The sequence below is a fragment of the Condylostylus longicornis genome, unplaced genomic scaffold (genome assembly GCF_029603195.1).
Source record: "Condylostylus longicornis isolate FDR11 unplaced genomic scaffold, ASM2960319v2 ptg000013l, whole genome shotgun sequence".
Taxonomy (NCBI): domain Eukaryota; kingdom Metazoa; phylum Arthropoda; class Insecta; order Diptera; family Dolichopodidae; genus Condylostylus; species Condylostylus longicornis.
The window spans coordinates 17652756-17673794 of NW_026577982.1; the positions used below are offsets into that span (position 1 = coordinate 17652756).

At 22.7% G+C, this 21039-nt stretch overlaps 1 protein-coding gene across 13 annotated transcripts in view; it reads right to left on the reverse strand.

Annotated features, from left to right (window-relative positions):
• Positions 1–6059: 6059 nt before the first annotated feature.
• LOC129605417 (disks large 1 tumor suppressor protein) overlaps positions 6060–21039 on the reverse strand; it is a 67437-nt gene continuing 52457 nt past the window's right edge. For 7 of the 13 annotated variants that reach the window (XM_055515175.1, XM_055515180.1, XM_055515178.1 and 4 more), the window contains 4 exons: positions 8310–8459; positions 7018–7300; positions 6861–6952; positions 6060–6517 (listed from right to left, as the gene is read on the reverse strand). In XM_055515175.1, the coding sequence (XP_055371150.1) occupies positions 6411–6517; positions 6861–6952; positions 7018–7300; positions 8310–8459 (632 nt within the window). In that variant the 3' untranslated portion in view covers positions 6060–6410. Of the gene's footprint in view, positions 6518–6860; positions 6953–7017; positions 7301–8309; positions 8460–14606; positions 14688–21039 lie in introns of all 13 variants that reach the window. The other 6 variants (XM_055515179.1, XM_055515172.1, XM_055515176.1 and 3 more) reach the window with 1 other exon arrangement.

Consider the following 21039-nt stretch of genomic DNA (forward strand, 5'->3'; position numbering starts at 1 on the left):
TATATGTATTTTTTACGTACATATTATTATGTAAATTATATGTTGTTACAATTATAATTTTATTATACATATAATACTTAACATAATTAATTATTTTAAGGCAGTAATGACAACAAGTGACACATTTTTGGGTAAATTTTTTTCTACAAAATTGTCAAATTATCATGAAGTAAATAATATAAAAGGAAAAATTTATTAAGTATAAAAATGAAGTAAAAATTCTCCGATTGAAACAAAGACTTTGTTTAAAATTTTGAAATAATATGTAAATAATTATGTATTTGCATATCTATAATAGTTCAATCACTACACCATGAGAAAATAAAAATAGAAAATAAATCTAGACGTGCTCAGACATTACGTTTTATTTTGAGAAAAATAAAAAATTTTACAATTTTATTTCTCTAGTATAGTGATTCATATAATGTCATATAAATCTATCAGGCCATTAAGCTCAGAGAGCAAATAAAAAATAAATTCCAAATTTATATGGAGTTTAAATAAAAGCGGTGTCGGAATTTATTTGTGTGAAGGAAATTGATCAATATTTTCGGCTCTACTGATTCTACCTTTAAATTTCAAAAAAATCGGTTGGTAAATTTCACCTCAAAAATGCATTACAAAAAAAATGTTATTTTTAGCGCAAACAACTTTTATTGTCTTTCAAATGGAAGGGTACTGAATTACAGAGTAAAATTTTTGAATAAAAAATAGAATTTAAAAATAAATTGAAGAAAAAAGCAAAAAAATAATAATTATAATCTAGATGACTTTTCAAACTGTACTAAATAAAATAAGATTCATAAAGAATACTCAAAAATTTCAAGTCAAAAAAGAAATAAAAAAATATTTCAATCGGCATACTTCGAAAACATAAAACATTAAAAATTGTTTTTGTATTTTTCCCGATTCAAAATTTCGGAAAATATTTTCAGCTTGGAGGACTGATAGATATATATGGCATTAGCTTTATATATAAGGACTTTGCTCAACTATTGAAATGAGAAAGAGTGAGTCTAATTTTTACGTTAGTGAAAATCAAATATAAAGTTGAAATAAAATATATTTACCTCAACCAAAGATTTCTAGTTTTTTTAAATTTATGTATTTATTTAAGTATACTATTTATTCTATTATATTATTTACTTTATGATTGTATACATGTAAATTTACTTAATTTTTCAACGATATATGTAATTTTATGTAACATTATAAATAGTAAAGTTTAGCTGTTTTACTTTTTATTTAATATTATTCTTATATTGATTCGGCAATCAAGCCTCAATTAGAAATGAAAACTTTAAATAAATTATTATTTCATAAAAGTATTTGTTAGTATACATAAATATGTGTATACTTTACTACATGTTTCTTATTATTATAAAATTTTTCTATTTGATTTACGTTGCAATTATAATATTATGAACCGTGATTATTACTTATGTAAGTATATTAATACATATTTACTTATGAAATTTACATTTTCAAGTTGCGTTAACACAATAATGCACTTTTTGATGTACATAACAGTATTTCATGGAGTTCATCAAATTACCATATTTTTTATTACAAAATCACGACCATTTATCAAAAAAATTTTGAAAGTCTAAAAATTAATATAAAAAGAGTTATCTCTCAAACCTATGACATAAGCAGTTCGTTATCAAATTATATTCTTGACCGCGTTTGCGTTAAGCTCCAATTAATTATGAAAATGTAAGTATTTCCAAAAGTTTTATATATCGAAATCGATATTATATGAGCAGTAAAGTTCTTGAACTAATTATGCTTAAGGAGTATTAAAAATATTAAAGTGAAATAATTTAACTGAAATAATTTTATCAAAATAATGTAAGACTTAAATGTAAGACTTTTATTTTGATAAAAGGTAAAGAAGAAATATAGGCCTTTATTATGATCGGCGAAGTGAATGAAATTTTTGGCGAAAATGAATTTTTGGTATTATGATTAGCGAATTTGCCTAAATTTTTGGCGAACGGGTTGTCAAATCTGTCGAATGAAAATTCTGTGTGACAAACTTGGCTTGTCCAATCGATAAAAATATAGGGAGAGGGTTCGAAAGGGGCTCTTTCGGAGAAGTATAGGTTCCATTAAAAAAAATTGACGAGCTTTCCTATGATCTGTAACTCCTGCTTCCCCGATCGTTTTAGGAAAAAGTCTTTATTTTATTTTATTATTCAAATGAAATTTTTAAGTATGTGCATATGTACATATACTGGGGGTTTCGCATAATTTGGCAAATAATTTCAGGGATGATTTTTGATCAATTTCCAGCAAAAAATTGTAATTGATTTTTGATCAATTTCCAGCAAAAAATTGTAAAGGCGGGTGCAGATATACTCGTTTTCGACTTACAGCCTGCATATAAATAAATATTTATAACTTTGGAACCATGTAACATAGAGTAACCATCGGGGTTGCAGGCGATTTATTGTTGTTTATTTTCGGTCTTACAATCAATTTGATTTGAACCATGGTTTTCGAGATAAAGTTTATCAAAGTCAGAATTTTTGACTTTTTTTTGAAATTTTTTTTGAAAATTTGGAAATTTTTCGAAAATTTTGGTTGTTCTTTTTTCTCATAGTTCACCAAATTTTCTCATTTGGTGCTATCTCTCATAGTTGTGCCAGTAAAACATGCGAAAAATGCATATTTCATACATTTCATATAAATTCCTTATTGTACATACTAAATACAAAATTATTTTTATTTCGATCCCTTAGTGAGAAACACATGATCATCTATAAATATTTTCATGAACTTTTGTAATTATTAATTGTTTTATTTTATTTTGTTAATTACAAAATTATGTAAAACAATTTCTATTTGTTTAATAAACAATAAAAACTAGAAACAGTAATTAAAGAAATTTTTGTAATTCTCTATGTATATTGAAATTGTCTTTTGTCATTTAGCACTTAATTTCATTCATAAATTAAGGACATTTTTTCTTATTAGAGATTAACGAAAATTAAGTTTTTTTGATATAAATAATTTCGTTATAACTTAGTACTTATAAATAACAATTATAACTTAGTACTAAAATTGTTACCCGTTTGAAATTATTGAACGAACTGTTAAAGAACTTAATTTTTAAAAATGTAGAATTTCTGCTCCTATCTGTTCGGAAATTTACTGTTGCATAATCAGGTTAACATTTGGGTCAATTTTCCAGTTGAATGCAAATTGCCACAATTTTCTAACAAATATCAAATTTAAAATTTTGGCAAGGGTACATTTTTGTTAGCTTAATAGAGTTCTAATTTAGAAATTACGTTACCAAAATCGTCCAATTATGAAAAAACAAAAAGATCCCTTTCAAAATTATTAATAATAAAATGATTAAACTACTCATGATTTGACGAGACAGCTTTTCAGCTTAAAATAGTTGATAATAACGAATTAATATCAAATATGTAACCCAATCTTGTGTTATCAATTAAAATTTGAAAGTTTTGAGGATACAAAAGTTTAAGTCATATTTTTCGTGTGTTTGTAAAAATTGTAAATATGATAGTCACGTAAGTATTGTAATAGCACATTAAAAGATGCATTAAAACTACAGTTTTGATTTTTAATATGTAAATATTTTTACGTTAAATAAATAATAAAACAATATCACTCGTAATAACTTGGTCTCAAAAAAACATTTTTTTAATATATTTTCAACAGCAGAACTAATATAAATGCCTGTAGTTACTGGTGAACATTTGCTCGTGCGATAATGAATACTTGCATTGTATAAAACAAATTTTTTTTAATATTCATAAACATTCTTTCAATTTGTTTTTATATTTTTATATTTTTTAAGATCTTAAAACAACTAAATTTTAAAATTCGATTTCTATAAACTAAATAAATCTTATATTATCTACGTATCAATCCAACAGATTTACATACATAATGTATTTGATTTTTTTATTATTTTCTTTTTAATTTTTTTTCTTTAACAAAAATTTACAACTATATTTATATGTGTATATATATATATATGGGTTTCAAATATAAACAATGAATTTATTACCTAAGATTTACACATAAATAACAAAAAAATTAAGTATACTATAAATTATGACAACGAAAAATACAAAATCTGCAATAGAAAACTCTTAATAATCTAAAAGTACATTTATATGAGAAATAAACTGGGATACTACGCGTTTTTATATATAAAACGCAAAAATTAAATGTGTGACTACTTTTATTGCTATATAATATTGTTAACATAAATGCTCCTTGTCAATATCAATTCAATTAAACAGCGTTCAAATTTTCCATATATTCTAAATATGTAATTACTTTGAGTAAAAAGTTTAAAACTAAAAGAAGTTTAAACTTGGTATATAGAAATGAGATAATAGAACAATATTTTAATATTTTACAATAAGAAGTTCACTTTCAGCTTCGGACATTCAAGGTGACTTTCTCAGAAGGTCTCAGATGTCTATTTAATTTTATATAGAATTGTGTTACATAAAGTCCAACCCAAAAATTGGAGGTAAATAGAACAACCTTAATTTTCTTGATTATGCTTATAATAATGCAAGGAATGCTAATAATTTTAATAAAGTTTTCAATTTATAATTTTGATCTTTGAGCGGTATAAAGGTTTGTGTTTTGAGTGTTTTTTATTTTAAACGTAAAAGTATGCTGAAAATAATGATTTTTCATTTAAATCATTTTCTGATGATACTTTACTGTATTTATCTTAAGTAGTCGTGGTGTTATATGTATTGTATTACTTTTTTTATGTTGCCGATGTAAATAACGCAATTTTATTTGAAAAAATATGATAATGAACGACAAAAATTCACAATCTATCAATCAAAGTTCTTACTATTTAATTTTTTATTGCTGAGTAATAAAGCGAATAATTTGACTAAATAATTCAACTTGTATGATTAGGTTAGTAATACAATTACTAATTTAAATTAATAATTTAAAATTACTAATAAAAAGTACAATATGGAGTTACATAATTAAATATACGAAAGTTAATCTTAGAAAATCATTTAATTTTTTATGATTTGATTTGCTATTAATAATATGTATAATTTCAAGAAATTCCTGGTATTCTTAATACCAATTCGATGTTATCTTGACAAAATGATAGGTATTTTTAAATTTTACTTAAGAAACTTTTCTGTGTAAAATAGCGATGCATATTTGCAATGTGGTTCGCTTTTATGCCATAGAAATTAATTTTGATTTCTCCTAGTTTTGAGCGATGGACTTCTTTTATTTTGAATAGTTAAAATACTATTAATTATTCATGATGTTATTAAAAATACTTATGTATATGTATTGATATATAATATTTGATAACATTTGATAGAATAAAGAATTTATAACAATTAATGCGACTGAGAAATTTTTCAATGAATTTTATATTTATTTTTCAAAATTAAAAATTTACCGTAAATTATATACATATTTACTTTTCAAAAATAAAAATATTCCGTCGGAAAAATAACGGAAAATATTATTAGTAGTAAATATAAAAATATTGGGCTAATGTTACAACATTCACAAATTACAAAAATTTTCATTAAATTTTTATTGTGTTGGTACGAATGTACTTGATCTATGTTTTGAATATTTTTCTATGAACATATTAAAATATTACATATTACAAAACTCATTACATATAAGTTTTTTTTCAATGAGGTTCCAAAACTGTATGTTCAATTACCATATTATTTGAAAAGTAAAGCAATTAGTTTAAGTTAGAAATGATGATAAGCATTTTGAAACTAGTTGTTTCATTCATATGCAGTGCTATCATATTAAAGCTAGCTTTATTCTGAAACTTTAACTTTGCTATGTTTAGTTTCGAATTGTATCTTTTTTAAATTGCGTCACAATTTTAAAGAAACATTGCAGAAATGCAATTTGAAAATTGATTGTAAGTTCGGCCCAAAATTTTCTTTCAAAATAATGCTACTATATACTTTATAAATTTTAGTACCCCGTATTTATTTCTTTACGTATTTATGAAAAAAAACGGACACATACACACTTAAATAAAAAAAATTAAATTCTTTTACATTTTTTATTTTTGTTTTAAATGTTTTATAAATATTATATATTAAGTATATATAATAAGGCTACATGAAAAAGTCATAAATTAAAATGAGGCTAAATTTATAAAGAATATAATATGATAAAATACAATTTTATATAGTTTTTTAAAACTTTTTTACGATTTTAGTGAAACATTTAAAAATTAACAAAATATACTAATAATTAATATTAAGTTTCATTACTTTTTAATAATATTCATTTAATTTTTTTTTGAATTATAGTATTCAATGATTGTAGGCAGCCGATCGCGTAACTGGTCGTGCTCGTAATCTTGGCGGTAATGTCCATGTTGTTGTAGCTGTTGGTCATAGAGATTCCTTTGAAGGTACCCATATTGTCGGTCCAGATTGCGACCATATAAGTTGTTTTACTTTTGAATAAATATCTTCAATTGTGTCTCCTTGTACGACACCTTATGTTCAAATAAAATAAAAATGTAATAGAGGTGAGTTAATAACTTTTTAATGAGTACTAGTGTTTTCAAAGTACAACATTTTCAAATTTAATATTTTTAAATTCATGTGCATTATAGTAGCAAATAGCAACAAATATAATTATTTAATTAAAAAACTGTTTCAAAAATAAAGTAAAATTTAGCCTATATATCTTTAATACATTGTTTCGCAATATGCCCCCATATTCTTTAAAAGCATCAACTTTATATTATAGAATTTTATGTCTAACAGAATATTGGTGATTATAGAAATAAGCAAAAAAATAAACAAAAATATTACATAACAAAATTTATTTAGCACCTGTAAAATATTCGCCAAATTCTTGTTCCATTTTTAGAGCACGTTCATAAGTCTTTTTAGCTTGTTCTTCTGTTGTCCTTCGATTCATTTCACTTGAAAAATTTTCAAAATTAATAAAAATATTTAAATTTAGCATATAATGATATAATAAACATACATTATTGAATCAACAGATTTCGGTTTAATGAATATAGCGATTGGATATAATTGAGCCATTTGTAAACGTTTAATCGCATTACCAGAAACGTCTAGTATACAGTGCTTCCCTTTTTCAGCAACTTCCCTTACGCTTGCAACTGATGTGCCGTATAAATTATCATTATATTGGCCAGCTTCAATAAACAAATGATTCTGTATGTCGCGTTCCATTTGCTCTCTTGATGATACGAAATGATAATCGCGGCCATCCACTTCATAATCACGTTTAGGCCGAGTTGTATCTGGATTCAAAAAAATATATATAAAAGATAAGATACATGTATGTTCATACATATATTATACATAAGTTAAATAGCATTTTGATTTTCTGATAAAAATTTTGAAAATTCAAAGTGATATAAATGGTTATGGTAAATGGTATAAGTCAAAGTTAAGACTTAGAAGATATTTTAATTAGTTTCAATAGTTGTATTTTTTATATTTCAAATGCACAACTAATTCGATCAAACACATATTCAACTGAATCTGCTCAGTCTTCAAATTATGAAGAATTCATTTTATCTTTTTTCATAATATGAGACTGAATATTATAAAGACAATAGTATATGATTATTCATATTATGTAAGTATATGATTAACAAAATATAAGATTTGGATTAAGTTAGCTTTGATAGGTTTGGGTTTGAGTTAGCAATGTCTCTCCCACGCAAGAACAAGAATTTTTCAAAAATTCACACCCAATCTTGTCCTTTCCGTCCTCACACCTAATCTTGCCCTCATACCGAAAATTTTTGGCAGTCCCCACCCCCACTTATTATAAAGTGAATTATTATAAAAATTTTTAAAATTATTCCTGCAACTTTTACATGCTATTTATGTGAAATTATGTGGTAAGGTTATTTAAAGCAATAAAATTTTAATCTTTAGATTTAAATTATTAAAGAAAAATAAAACTTTTGTCAAAAGGCTGTTTGAAATTTTCAACCAAAATTATTTTAATTACGATATTAATAACGTAAATTTGAAAACAAATTTACAAATCAAAATAGTTGTGTAGTTTTTTTACCGTGAATTAGGTTTTACCATTCTGTTATAGCCCTTTAAGATATTTGTTTCCAAAGGCGGTGGCATTCTGTCCATAATGAATGAAATTCATTTTTCGGAAACAATCAATATAACTATTTTTTTAAAAAAGACTCAGGGTTCCGAACATAGGGCTCAAGATCATAAAAAACAAAATAATTAAGGAACAAATAAAATTATAAAAAATAGTGCATATGCTTTACTTACGTGGCACACAGGAACCAAATTTGTCCGGGAATTCTGATATTAAGTCGTCGTTTATTCGATCTTTTTGGGGCCCTAAAACGATAACTGGCCTTGTGTAATTAATTTGTAAACGCTGTACAGCTTCATAAGATAATACATTTTCTTCGGAAGCTATAAAAAAGAAGAAAAAATGTTTAAACATCCATCTCCTGATTAATTTATTATGCTGTTATTTTTCTAGCTTTGAATTATTTAAGTATACAACTTATTTTATTTTAATTAAACTGTTAAAAACTATTATAAGAATCTATAATTAAAATTTAAAAAAAAACATATATAATATATATATTCATAATTTTGTAAAAGAAAAGTTTTAAGAACTTATACGATATTTATAAACTAAGAAGAAATTCTATACTAGCATTTATTAAAATTAAAAAAAGTAAAACAAAAAGAAAACGAAATAACAAAACAACATAGTTTCAACAAGTTGCCTTTTTAAAGTTGTAGTTAGTTAGGTTTTTTGTATAATTTTCTTCATTTATTTTATTTAAAAGTGTTTGTCGAAATTGTTTTATTATCTATACTTTATTAAATTTATTAAATTTTTCGTATTAAATTTGAATGCCAACATTCACTACGTATACATGAAAAACCAATTTGAATTTTGTACAATATTATTATAAACATCAAAGCGACAGATAATTTTATAAGAAATTTAAGTCTTAATATGATATTGCGTTGTTAACATTAAGAGAAAATAACTTGTGCTAATAGTTCAGTGTTTTATTCAAGCAGTTATTAAGAAAACATAAATAATGTATATGTATTTTAAATGAAAAAAAATTTCTGAATCTCAGCACACTCTTTTACCCAAATTAATATTTGCGGCGGGTTTCAAATTAAACTTAATAGACTAATATCTAATTTTAATAAATTATGAAATTGCGCAATTGTATTTGGTATTTAATCAACTTAAAATATTTTGGCATGGAATTTTATTTTTTTTTATTAAAATAATGTTTAAATACAACATGATCGTTTTCAAAGTACCAGAATTTTGCTTTTTAATATTTAAGAATTTTTAATGTACTTTCAATACCGAAATAGACAAACTCTTTACATGCTCTTGTTATTTGTAAGCTCACTTGTTCTAGATTTCTTATAAGAAATAATATGATTGTTATCTTTTTTTTTTCTTTTATTTATGATGTTAAGTGAAAATATTGAGATTGTAAGTACCAAATATTTCAAATAGCCTTTTAATTTCATCGAAACATTAAGAAGTAATCAAGTTGATAATTTAATTTTTTTTTTTAAGTTAATAAGTTTGAAAAAATATATACCTCTTAATCTGTGCGCTTGCCTTTAAAATCGTATACCGTTTGTGCTAAGATTATTAAATTCTCAAAACTTTGTCTGAATTTCATACGATAAATGCTTGAAATAACTTTGTAATAGAAAAATATCTTAAATATATTTTTATAATCAAAATATAATTGAAACCTTACAAAAACAATGAAATCACACTGATTATAATAATTTATCATCTATGGTTAATAATTTGTTACTTTACCCATGCTTTTTAATGCATGTCCAAAAGATTAAAATTGTTTTCAATGTTGTTTAATTTTCTCATGTTTCTTTAATTTTTTTTCATTTACTATAAATTTCTATGGTCATTGTTGGGCATTCTGGATTTTAGGTACTTCGAAAAAATTTTAGTCTTATAATGAATTTCGTAATATTTAATAAATTCGTTTCGAATTTGCAAGAAACAAAAGTAGCAAGTAAATATTAACGAGATTTAGCGGTAAAGTGTATAGGGTAAGATAAATAAAACAAACGTTATATACGAAAATTAAGGCACAACGGATTTTTGGAACAGCACTTTGAATACTTTTTGTTACTTATTAAATGATGGTCATGTTTTAATTATTTTATGCTTATATAAAATTTTTAATGCTTTATATTTTGAATATTAATAAAAAATTAAAATTTTTGCATTTAGCTAAAAAGCGAATCAAATAAATATTACTTTAAACTTTTGCATATTAATATTTCCAAATTAAATCAAACAGATACATTTTGTAAATAATGTAAGTCGTAAGTCAAGTTTTGATTTCCTTCAAAATCTTTTTAATTTCAAAATATTGTTGAATGTGTTTAATTAAACTTTACACTTTTTAGTTCTTATAAAATTTTCTCAAAAGTTTGAGCAAAGTCTTTTACAATTTTGACTTATAAATTTTCTATTATATGCAAAACACTTTATCAGTTAAAGAATATAAAACAAACTATGCAAGAATTTCAACCATGTATTTCATGTCAAAAAATAAAATTGCTTTATCAAACCACAAATCCATTGAAAATCCTACAGAAAATAAATATATATAAATATTTATGTATATTTATTGTTAAATCTTTACAATTATAGAATAATATTACAAAATAAAATGGAAAATTTTTCTGATTTTCATTTGCTAAAACATATTAAGAACACATAAATAAAACAGAGGAAATGGTAGTAAACAGAACCCATGTTTAAATTTTTCAGAAGTCGTCTCTTGCAATTTTTTTATTTATTTACATTTAATTTATACGTTTAACTAACATGTATATTATATATGTAACTAACCAGATAATTTGAAAATCAATTTTCGAAGAATATTGTAGTTGTTGTAGTTGTAGCCTGAAAGAGACCGGATATTTTCGCCGTTGTACAATGAGTAAGTTTGAATTGATATATTTTTAATAGCACATGAAATGTATCAAAAGTACGAGTATGTGGAATGAAATTCGAATGAAACAAATAAAAATAACTTCATATTTTTTTGATACAAAAAAACTCCGAAAATTGTTTGTAAACACGTAAGTAATATACGTAAGTATTTTTATTATTTTAGCGAAAAATATACACACGATTATGAATATATCTTTTTTAAGCTTCAATTTGAAAAAAAAATAAAGAATAAAATGATTGGGTTACTCATTTGATCTACGAACTTTATTAAAATTTTATTTTCATGCCTATCGGTCTAGCCAATTTTGTAAAAATAATGTGTAGATCAACAAGAGGTAAATATCTCAGGAAAACTAGATTTTTTTTAGTTTATACAAATCATATTTAAAAATTCTTCTATGCCCCAAATGATATTTGAGGTATGCAAACTGAACAATCAATCGAACTAAAAAATCATTATACTTGATATCTGATAGATTATCGTTTTAAATAATGCATACAAATATTAAAACATAAAGGTTTTGGTATACAATAAACTATTTTCAAAAAATTTTCAGAAAATAATATATGTAGACTATGTAATATTTCGATGGCTTCTTATAAGAAAATGCGAAATATTTTCAATGGGATAAAAATGAAATGATTTTTATACAATCTAAAGGACTCTAAAATAAATAGTAACAATGATTAACTTTTTAAATTTTCGGAAGTATTTTTGATTAAAAAACTGTTTCGTTTGTTGAAGCATTCAGTTTTTGATCTCATAATTATTTGTATGCCCAAATGTTTCAGGCAATTATTTTAAAAAGTTTTATAATATTTTTTACTTAAATTATTTTGTCTTCTTTTCTGATAAATTTAGTATTTCTTGTTAATATATTAAACAATGCTTTAAACATCAACTTATACAAACTTATAGTACAAAACAAAAAGTAGATCGTAATACTAAAAGTAAAATATTTATATATATATATATATATATATATATATATATATATATATATATATATTTAAAACATTCAAAATGGAAAAGAGAAATTCTACATTAAGATAAATACAAATTTTCAACAATTAAATTAAGAAAATCAACATCCTTTATTTATAAATAAAATTAAAGAACTTAGTTATTTAATTAAAAAGTAAAATATTACATGAAGAGTGTAAATAAATAAAATTTTAATTAAATACGTAAAATTAAAAAACAGAGTTCAAGCAAATTCCTTTTCTTCCTTCTAAATAAAAGCATTTTTCAATTAATATTTTTTTAAACAAAGTAAACTCATTTCTATCAATTTTTGAGATTATAATTTAAAACTCTATTTGTATCTATGTATAACAAAATTATCAAGTTCTAAAAAAAGTGAAATCTTTCAAGTATCAATTTAGTAAGTTTAAAATTTATAAAATTAAAAAGCATTACAATTTTCGTATTTGAAATTGTGCAAAAAATCATTTTAAAACTACATAATATTTATTTTATATTTAATGTTTTTATCACATTAAATTACAAAATATTAGTTATGCCTTGAACTTAACTAAACTAAAATAATTAAAATATGAAAATTTAAATAAAACTATAAAATAAAAATAAATGGAAATAGCGAAATGCCAAACGTAATACTAAATTATTTTAAAATTATTAAGTGATTAATTCTTATAATAGCCGAAAATGTTAAAAATTTAGTAAAAATTGAATTGGCACCTTTAAAGTGTGAATATATATATATATATATATATATATATATATATATATATATATATATATATATGTATATATTTATAAATATTCTCTAATACAAAAACTAACAATAAACAACTATAAATACTATGTGTATCCCCTCATTTAAATGAAATCATTTCCGTAATTTGTAATTATCAAAATAATTTTTAAATACTGCTACTTAACAAATATCACTTTTCTAATCTTCATCCTGATTATATTACTTGTTTTCCGTTTTCATTTCATAAATTATTTTATAGTTCTATCAAATTATTTAATACTTATTAATATGCATATACATATTACGTATATTATTTTATTTTGGCTGTATTAAAAGACATCTTTATTTCTGAAAATGTGTGTTTGTAAATAAATTTGAAAAGTAATAGAAAGGACATTAATTGGAGAACAACTCAAGTTAAATATATAACGGTACTATATATATATGTATATGTATAATTTTTAAATTGTTAAAATACTTTTACATTAAAAAAAGTACACTAAATATATTATTAAATAAGACACTAAATTTTCACTTTCGAATATGTAAAAAATACGATGTTAATTGCAATAAGATAATTTTCTTCTAAAAGAGTGACGGAGTCAAAATTTTAAGTAAAACAGTGGTAAAATTTGAAAAAAAATATTTAAAATACAAAAAAGTATATGAATAACGAATCTACAGTATTTAAAATGTATACATATAAAAATATAAAAGAAATAAATAAATTTGTAAATAAGAATTAAGAATTTTAAAAATATTGAAACACTCCCAACTAAAATCTAGCATTCTAATTTAAATCTAGATTCTAATTTAATAGTAAAACTAATTTAATAATTTACATAATTACACAAGTATTATAACGCTCTATAACTTGTTACAATACAAGTAAAAAGTTTATATAAAGAATCTTTAGTGAAAAAAAATTTTAATTAACTTTTCTTTCTTCTTGTTTAAAAATTTTATATCGCTTCGAAGTCTTTTAATATCAAACTGAATAAGGTATATAAACGCAATGCATTTCAAACGAAAATTTTATTAAATACATATTGCTACAAAAAAATAAATTGAGAAAAGCTATTTTATAAAGCTATTTTGATGCCAATCAACTAGCATTCTTTATTTTGTATTTGAGTTGCATCACACGTTAAATAAATGCGTAGCTTAACTATAACGTAATTCAGATATAATAAATATTTTAATGTACAATGTACTTAAATTTGAAATTTTAAATATCGTAGTTAAACATAACTGTGTCTACCTACACACTACATAAATATTTATTAGCAGTTTCAATAATGCAAAAATAATTTCCAAATCAAATTAAATAGCAAATGAATATTTCGTTAGAGTTTGTTTAAAATTATAGGTGTTTGTATTAAAATAAATTTTTGAAAACTTCTTATTTGAATTTTTATATTAAAATTTCTCAAATTGGAGTAAATTTTACAAAATACAATTTGCAAATAAAAACGGATATAATAGGCATGTGTAGCAAAAAATTTTGTTTATATAGAAATCATAAAATCTTATAAAATTTATCTTATAAAACTATAAGTAACAATGATTTTATTTGTTCTTTATTTCTATCGTATTTATATTTACTCCTCATTTTTCACTACAATTGGTTCCCATGATCATTTATAAAACTTTTTTATAATACAACTAATAAAATTAATGTGGTTCAAATTATATAGATAACTTAATTTTTAAAAATTTAACATCCTCTTTATTTTATGATGGACAAAAAAATAAATAAATAAATGAATAATAATAAAAAACAAAAAAAAACTATAATAGAAAAAAAGATGGTGTTCTTTATCTAGTTTGATTTTTCATATGCGCTCGACTTACGATAGTCAGCATCATTATTCTCCAGGTAGATAAGCGTTATCTGCTCCATATCAGGTAACTCCACTCTGTAGATAATCTCGCCTTTTATTTTAGATTTTAATTTTTTTTTAATATATTAATTTTTTTACATAACACAATCAATATTTCCCAAAAATAAACAAGAGAGAAATTCAACAAATTATTTTTAATTTAATTTTTTTTTTTTACAAAAAAAAGTTTTGTTTGTGAATTCGTGATATGACAGAGAATCAAAAAAAAGGGGGATAAACGGAAGTAATTTAATGTTTGCTTATAATTTCTTGATTGAACTTAATGCTAATTTATGAAATTATGTTAAATTTTTAAAACTTTTATATTTAAGTCAAATAAACAAAATGATACAATCAAAATTAATACTCTATAACAAAATACGAAAAACTACGAAAATCTCAATTTGCGCAAATAAATGATGTAATAATCTGGAATTTCAACACTTATTATTAAATTTTAGTCCTTAAAAATATATGATTTTATTTTAGGTGCCGAGGTAATCTCTCTTTCTTCAATCATAATCATTTTCAATCAAATCGCAAAAAATGTGATTAAATGATTGAAATGAAGTTGGGCTTGTGTAAACGGTCCGTTTTACTCTTAATACAATTTTGAATCAAAAACAAATAAAGCTGTTCTTTTATTTTATAAAGTAGATCGGTGGTTGGCAATGTGAAAACTACAGTACAGGATATCTTTATTTTATTTACGCATGTTTAACAAAGGAACAAGTCATAAATAATACAAATATCTACATGGAAGCACAAATATATTTTCTTAAAAAACTTGTCTAATACCTAATAAACTTGTTTTTTGTTTAATTTAAATAATTAAAATACAATATTATATTTTTAAATAAATAAATTAATTTTTTGTAACTATTTTTAAGTTTTTACTGTTGTATAAAGTATAAAAATCAAATATAAAGGTAAACACCTTTATTGTCATCAAAGGTTTGTAAATTTCACAAGTCGCACGTTATAGTATATTGAAAATATGTATATCGAAACAATACTCGTACTGGAATGGGTTCATTTTATGATACCTACAGAAATATTTAATATATCAGACGGGTACTCCTTTTTGTATGACTATTATACTTAATTTTATTTAATTCAGAATTTTCTTGAAATTTCAACTTTCACATTTTCGCTTACCAAGTTAAAATACCATATGTATGCTTGAATATTGTAATTTTCAATTGAAAAGAATATTTTTTTAGCTTTATTAAAAAAAAAATCTCAAAAATATACAAAATTTAATCAACCTCCAGTCACTCTGTTTTGAAAAGCGACAATTTTAGTTGATGTTTAAAAATTTTTTTCATGATATATTGGAAAAAACATGCAAAAATCCAATTGAAAAAATAAGTAAGTCTATTGAAGAAATGACATAATATATGTATATATCTAATTAAAGAATTTAATTTTATTTAATTTTATGAAATAAGTAGCATTTTCTAAATGCTTCCATGCACTTCGTTATATAATTTAAATATTGGATAATTAATATGTATGCTGAAAGAACACGAAGCTAGTCGTATTATTCTCATTATAAAAAAATTTAACATTTAAAAAATAAAATGTTTTTTTTATGTAAAAGTTGAGATTTTTCTATTAGTATAGTTTTTCATAACTGTACCAATATTAGAGTTTACGTACAAACAAAAATATTTTAGAAAAGAGAAAAAAAAAATTTATAAGCAACAATTAAAGTTAAGGTTTTAACTAATTACAAGAAAATGTTTTAAATGTTTTTGTCTAATAAAATTGAGATTTCCGTATATTATATTACAAAATGAAATTTTTATTATTTTATGAAATCAATTTTGATTAGCATATAAGAAACAAAAAATCAAATATAATTAAATAAAACCAAGTTAATAAAACAATTCCAAATTATTATTATTTTATAGATTGCATTATAACAGCAAAATATTTGCATTTTAAAAAGAGCACAGGAAAGAAATAATATATGTAAAGTTTGATTTTATCCTATTTAGATAAATGTACATAAAATGAAATGTAATAGAATACAATAGAACAAATTAGTTTTTGTTCTATAATATTTAATAATATACAACTCATAAAATAATAGAATTTTGATTAAAAAAATAATAATAAAAACTAAATAATTTCAAAATTGAATTACAGAAAAAAATCATTTCAGAATTTTAAATGCATATAATATGAATCAAATTTTAATTAAACAATTTTGTGTTTTTTTTTGTTTTAAAACAACAAAAGGAACTAATAATAAAGTTGGGTCAAACCAATGGTTTGTATTGTAGCACTTTTCCCTTCAACAAGTGAAAATTCTGCTTTTAAATACAGTCTATGCATACCTATCACACTATTAAAATTATTTTCATTTATATACAAAGCTATTTCTAGGATTGCATATATTTAGGATGAACGATTTATGCAGTCTTTGAAATAAATCAAAAATTAATATAAAGAGGGGTTAACATAATGCTCGATTTTAAGAGTTAATTGTGTGAGTTAAGAAAAATAATTATATTTTTTAATGTCAGGGAGTTTACAGTTAGTTTTTTGTGTTTATAGAAATTTGAAAAAGCTTGCGATTTCGGAAATATAAGGTGTCAAAAATTCAAATTTTACAAATTTCAAGAGGCGATAACTTGAGAGGGGGTGGAGATGGAAAAAAATTTCTAACGAAATGAACTATTTGTTATTGTCTAAAAGCCCTTAAAATTTCAAGCTTCTACAGGCTGGGGTTTAGAAAAAAAACGAAATCGAAGTAAATTTGAACGGCCATTTTGTTTTTATAAAGTTTAACTACAGTATATTGAGCTAGGAGAAGCAACCCACAGCCTTTCTGCGTTTGAAAAATTTCAAAAATGCTTATGGTTTCATTGCAACAAATAATTAAAAAGGGCCATTTTTAGGGTTTTGGGGGGTATAATAAGTAGTAGTAATAAACGAAAATATGTATATCTATTGATAAGTAGTTTCTCTTTCGCTACTGATACATACGAAAATATTTTAAATTATGTTGGTGCGACTTTTTGTTCCTAAATATTGTTACTTTGGTAATTTTCTAATTTAACTATTACCTTAATGGCTCGATTTTTTGGCCCTTATTAATATACAGAGTCTCTTTGACTTAACTTTGTTGGTTTAAATATTTGGTTATTTTAAAAAAAAAAAAATGGATTCTAAAATTTTTTTAGAGCGACACCCTTATTTGCAATATGCAAAAAGTAGCACCAAGTTCAATCTAGCACTCGTTCACTTTATATAGACCAAGAAATCGATTTTCATTTACAGAGCTCAAAAGCTCAAATCTTCAATTTGACTTAAAAATACTGCTTGCAGTAGTGTATAATTGCGACATCTATGCATGCGTAAAAATAGTATACATACTCGAAAACATAATATTGTTCATATAACTCTTAAGACAATCTTTTTTCTAAATATTGTATAGAAATATATAGGAAATTGAAGATTTAATTTAATGAAACTAATCGTTTCTGCAAAATAGAAATATTTATTAATAGATATATTTGATAAAATATCGATATACAGATACAACCAATGTCATTTATATATGTTCATATATCTATCTATAAAAATGTATAGATAGGTAAAGATCCAAATATATAAATTCCAGGTATAAGTATATATATATATAAATATATATATATGCATGTATATTATCTAAACTAAAGGTGAATAATCATTTTTGATTTCGTATTTCGTATGTTTTTCTATTTGAAAAGTTTAAACATTAATTTGTAGAGTGTCAGTTTAATGGAGAGAATGTGTTCTTATTATGTAATCATTTTTTCTTAAAATTACGATATGCAAATTGCAATTTGATGTCTTTTTAACTTTTTTGATGTTTCAATAAAAAAATGCAAACTTAAATGGATAACTAAAATCCCAATTTAAGAACAAATAAAAATAAATTGTTTAAAATAAAAATGAGAAGTGTATAAGGTAAAAACTTTCAAAAGTAACAGGATGTTGACTAGGTTTCAAATGTAATAAACACATATGTTATATTATTGCAAAGAAATAAAGGATAAAGCAAATTATATAAGTACAATTTTTTTTTTCATTTTTTGTTTAGTACAAATGCATATTATTTTTTTAAGAAAAAACATAAAGGTCTAAGATAAAGGCTGCCGCATTGTTAAGGAAAGACTTTTTGAACAACTGAATTTTTGAAAAAATTCAAAAAAAATTAAGAGTTTACCAATAAAAAATTTATTAGCAAACTCTTAACTTTAAATAAAGAACTATTTCAAAAAAACAATGTTATAAAAATTATTTAATACAGTTTTAATATTTAAAGGGACTGTATATACAAGTTGTAATTCACTAGTATTATATATAGTGTACTGTGTACAGCGATAAAAAGACTATATTTTTTATATAACTTAGTATAAGGGCCAAATAAAACTACATTTGGGCGACATTGAATTCATGGAATTCTGTAGCGGAATTCGATCCCAACTACGTCCATATACTGCATTATACAGTACTATATGTTATAACGTTTCAACATGTTTATGAAAAAATACAAAAATTATTTACAAGTATTTATAGAGATTAAAAATCGTTTCTAGTTGAAAATTTTATAAAAAAACATGATTTCAAAAATAACTACCTTTTGCTTGTTATTTGAAAGTAAAATGATAATTCAAATTATATATTAAATAAGTTATAGAAATTGTATAATTAATTTTTTTTGTATCAACAACAAATTTTCAACAAAAAGCATTAAGGTACTTAAACATGTGTTGTAAAAAGATCTTCCTATCTTTTGATTCTAAACTTGCCGTAAAAATTGTCATGGATGTTGCGTTGTGAAAAAACAACATAAAATATAACATGGGTTTTTAAAATTTTCAATAGTTTTTAAGAAAGTGGAATCCACTACAAAAATACATAGAATACAATTTATATTAATTATAATTTATCAATTTTGATTTTGTTATAAATTTATTCACCTGTTTCGTCAGTAAATTTTATTTACTGACGAAAATTTAATTTTATTTTCACTGAATATAAAATTTCTTAAATCACAAATTAATCTCTTTATCACAGTGATATAAATAAAGTACAAAATAAAACTAAATTATATACGAAAAAACATTCAATTAAAATGCTACTTTAATGAAAAATTAAAAGTTGGGTTAATATTTGTATTAAAAAAAAATTATTGAACCTGTTATAGCAATATAAAACAAAATTTTACAATAATCTAAAGAGTTTGGTGAGTATTTAAATTAAAAAGAAATGAATTTTCTACTCCAATATTTTTGGTATTACATTACTGTTATAATTTTTGTTATTATACAAAATATTCATCAATTTTGTTTGTTATATGAACTCGATTTTAATAAACAAAAAAAAAGTAGTTGGATAGTTTATATGAAATGAAATGAAAAATATAATTACATAATTTAAATGACAAAACTTTTGTTTTTTGTTATAATGTATTTTATTTATATTGAACTATTTAATTAGAAATATGCATTATTATATACACAAAGAAATAAAATCGATTACATTCGATTTTAGTTTGCTTTTATTAAGGTTAGATAGTATATTTTAATTCTAGACAAATTTTTGATTTTAATTTTAATCTAATATAAGATACATGCACATTTGCTGTTATTATTTTTTATTGTACATATAAAATATCAACACAATATATTACATATACATGTACTATAAATATATATGTATATATATATAAACATTTACACGTTAATGTCGGTGATCTTATATAATTAAACAAGTAGTTACACAAAAACCATATTGAAATTATTTCTCATAAAATTTTTTGAAGAGCCCGGTTTTTGGTTTTTAATGTAGTAGATAGTAACGATTTTGCTGCTTTTTTATAATTATTTGTGCAATAATAAATAAAAACGTTAAACTAGAAAGAATATTTATAAAGAAAATAAATATTTCATTGTAAAACGTTAAACTAGAAAGAAAATAAATTAAATTGTTCCATATTACTTAATCGAAATTTTAAGGGTATCTTGTATTCCAAAAAGAAAACTTATAATCTTCTAAATTTTGGTATTATATTTTATTCTAATTCAAAAATATGCACAATAAATGATTCATATATTTGCATACATATATAAAATTAAAAAAAAGAATTAAAATTCAACAAAGAAAACTTTTTCATATAACAGCGGATCAAATGGACGTTGTAGGCAAAGAAACGAATCAATACAGAAAACTTTTAAAATATTTGGCCCACGAACTGTTAGCAAACAAGTGATCTACCACTTGCTAAGCTGACGGTCACTCATTCGGGCCCAATTTGAAGCAAGGATTTTTTAATTTTTCTGTCTTCTTTGGCTGCGTTATCTTTCTGTATAAAGAAATTTTCTTTGTTTATTTATAATAGGAAA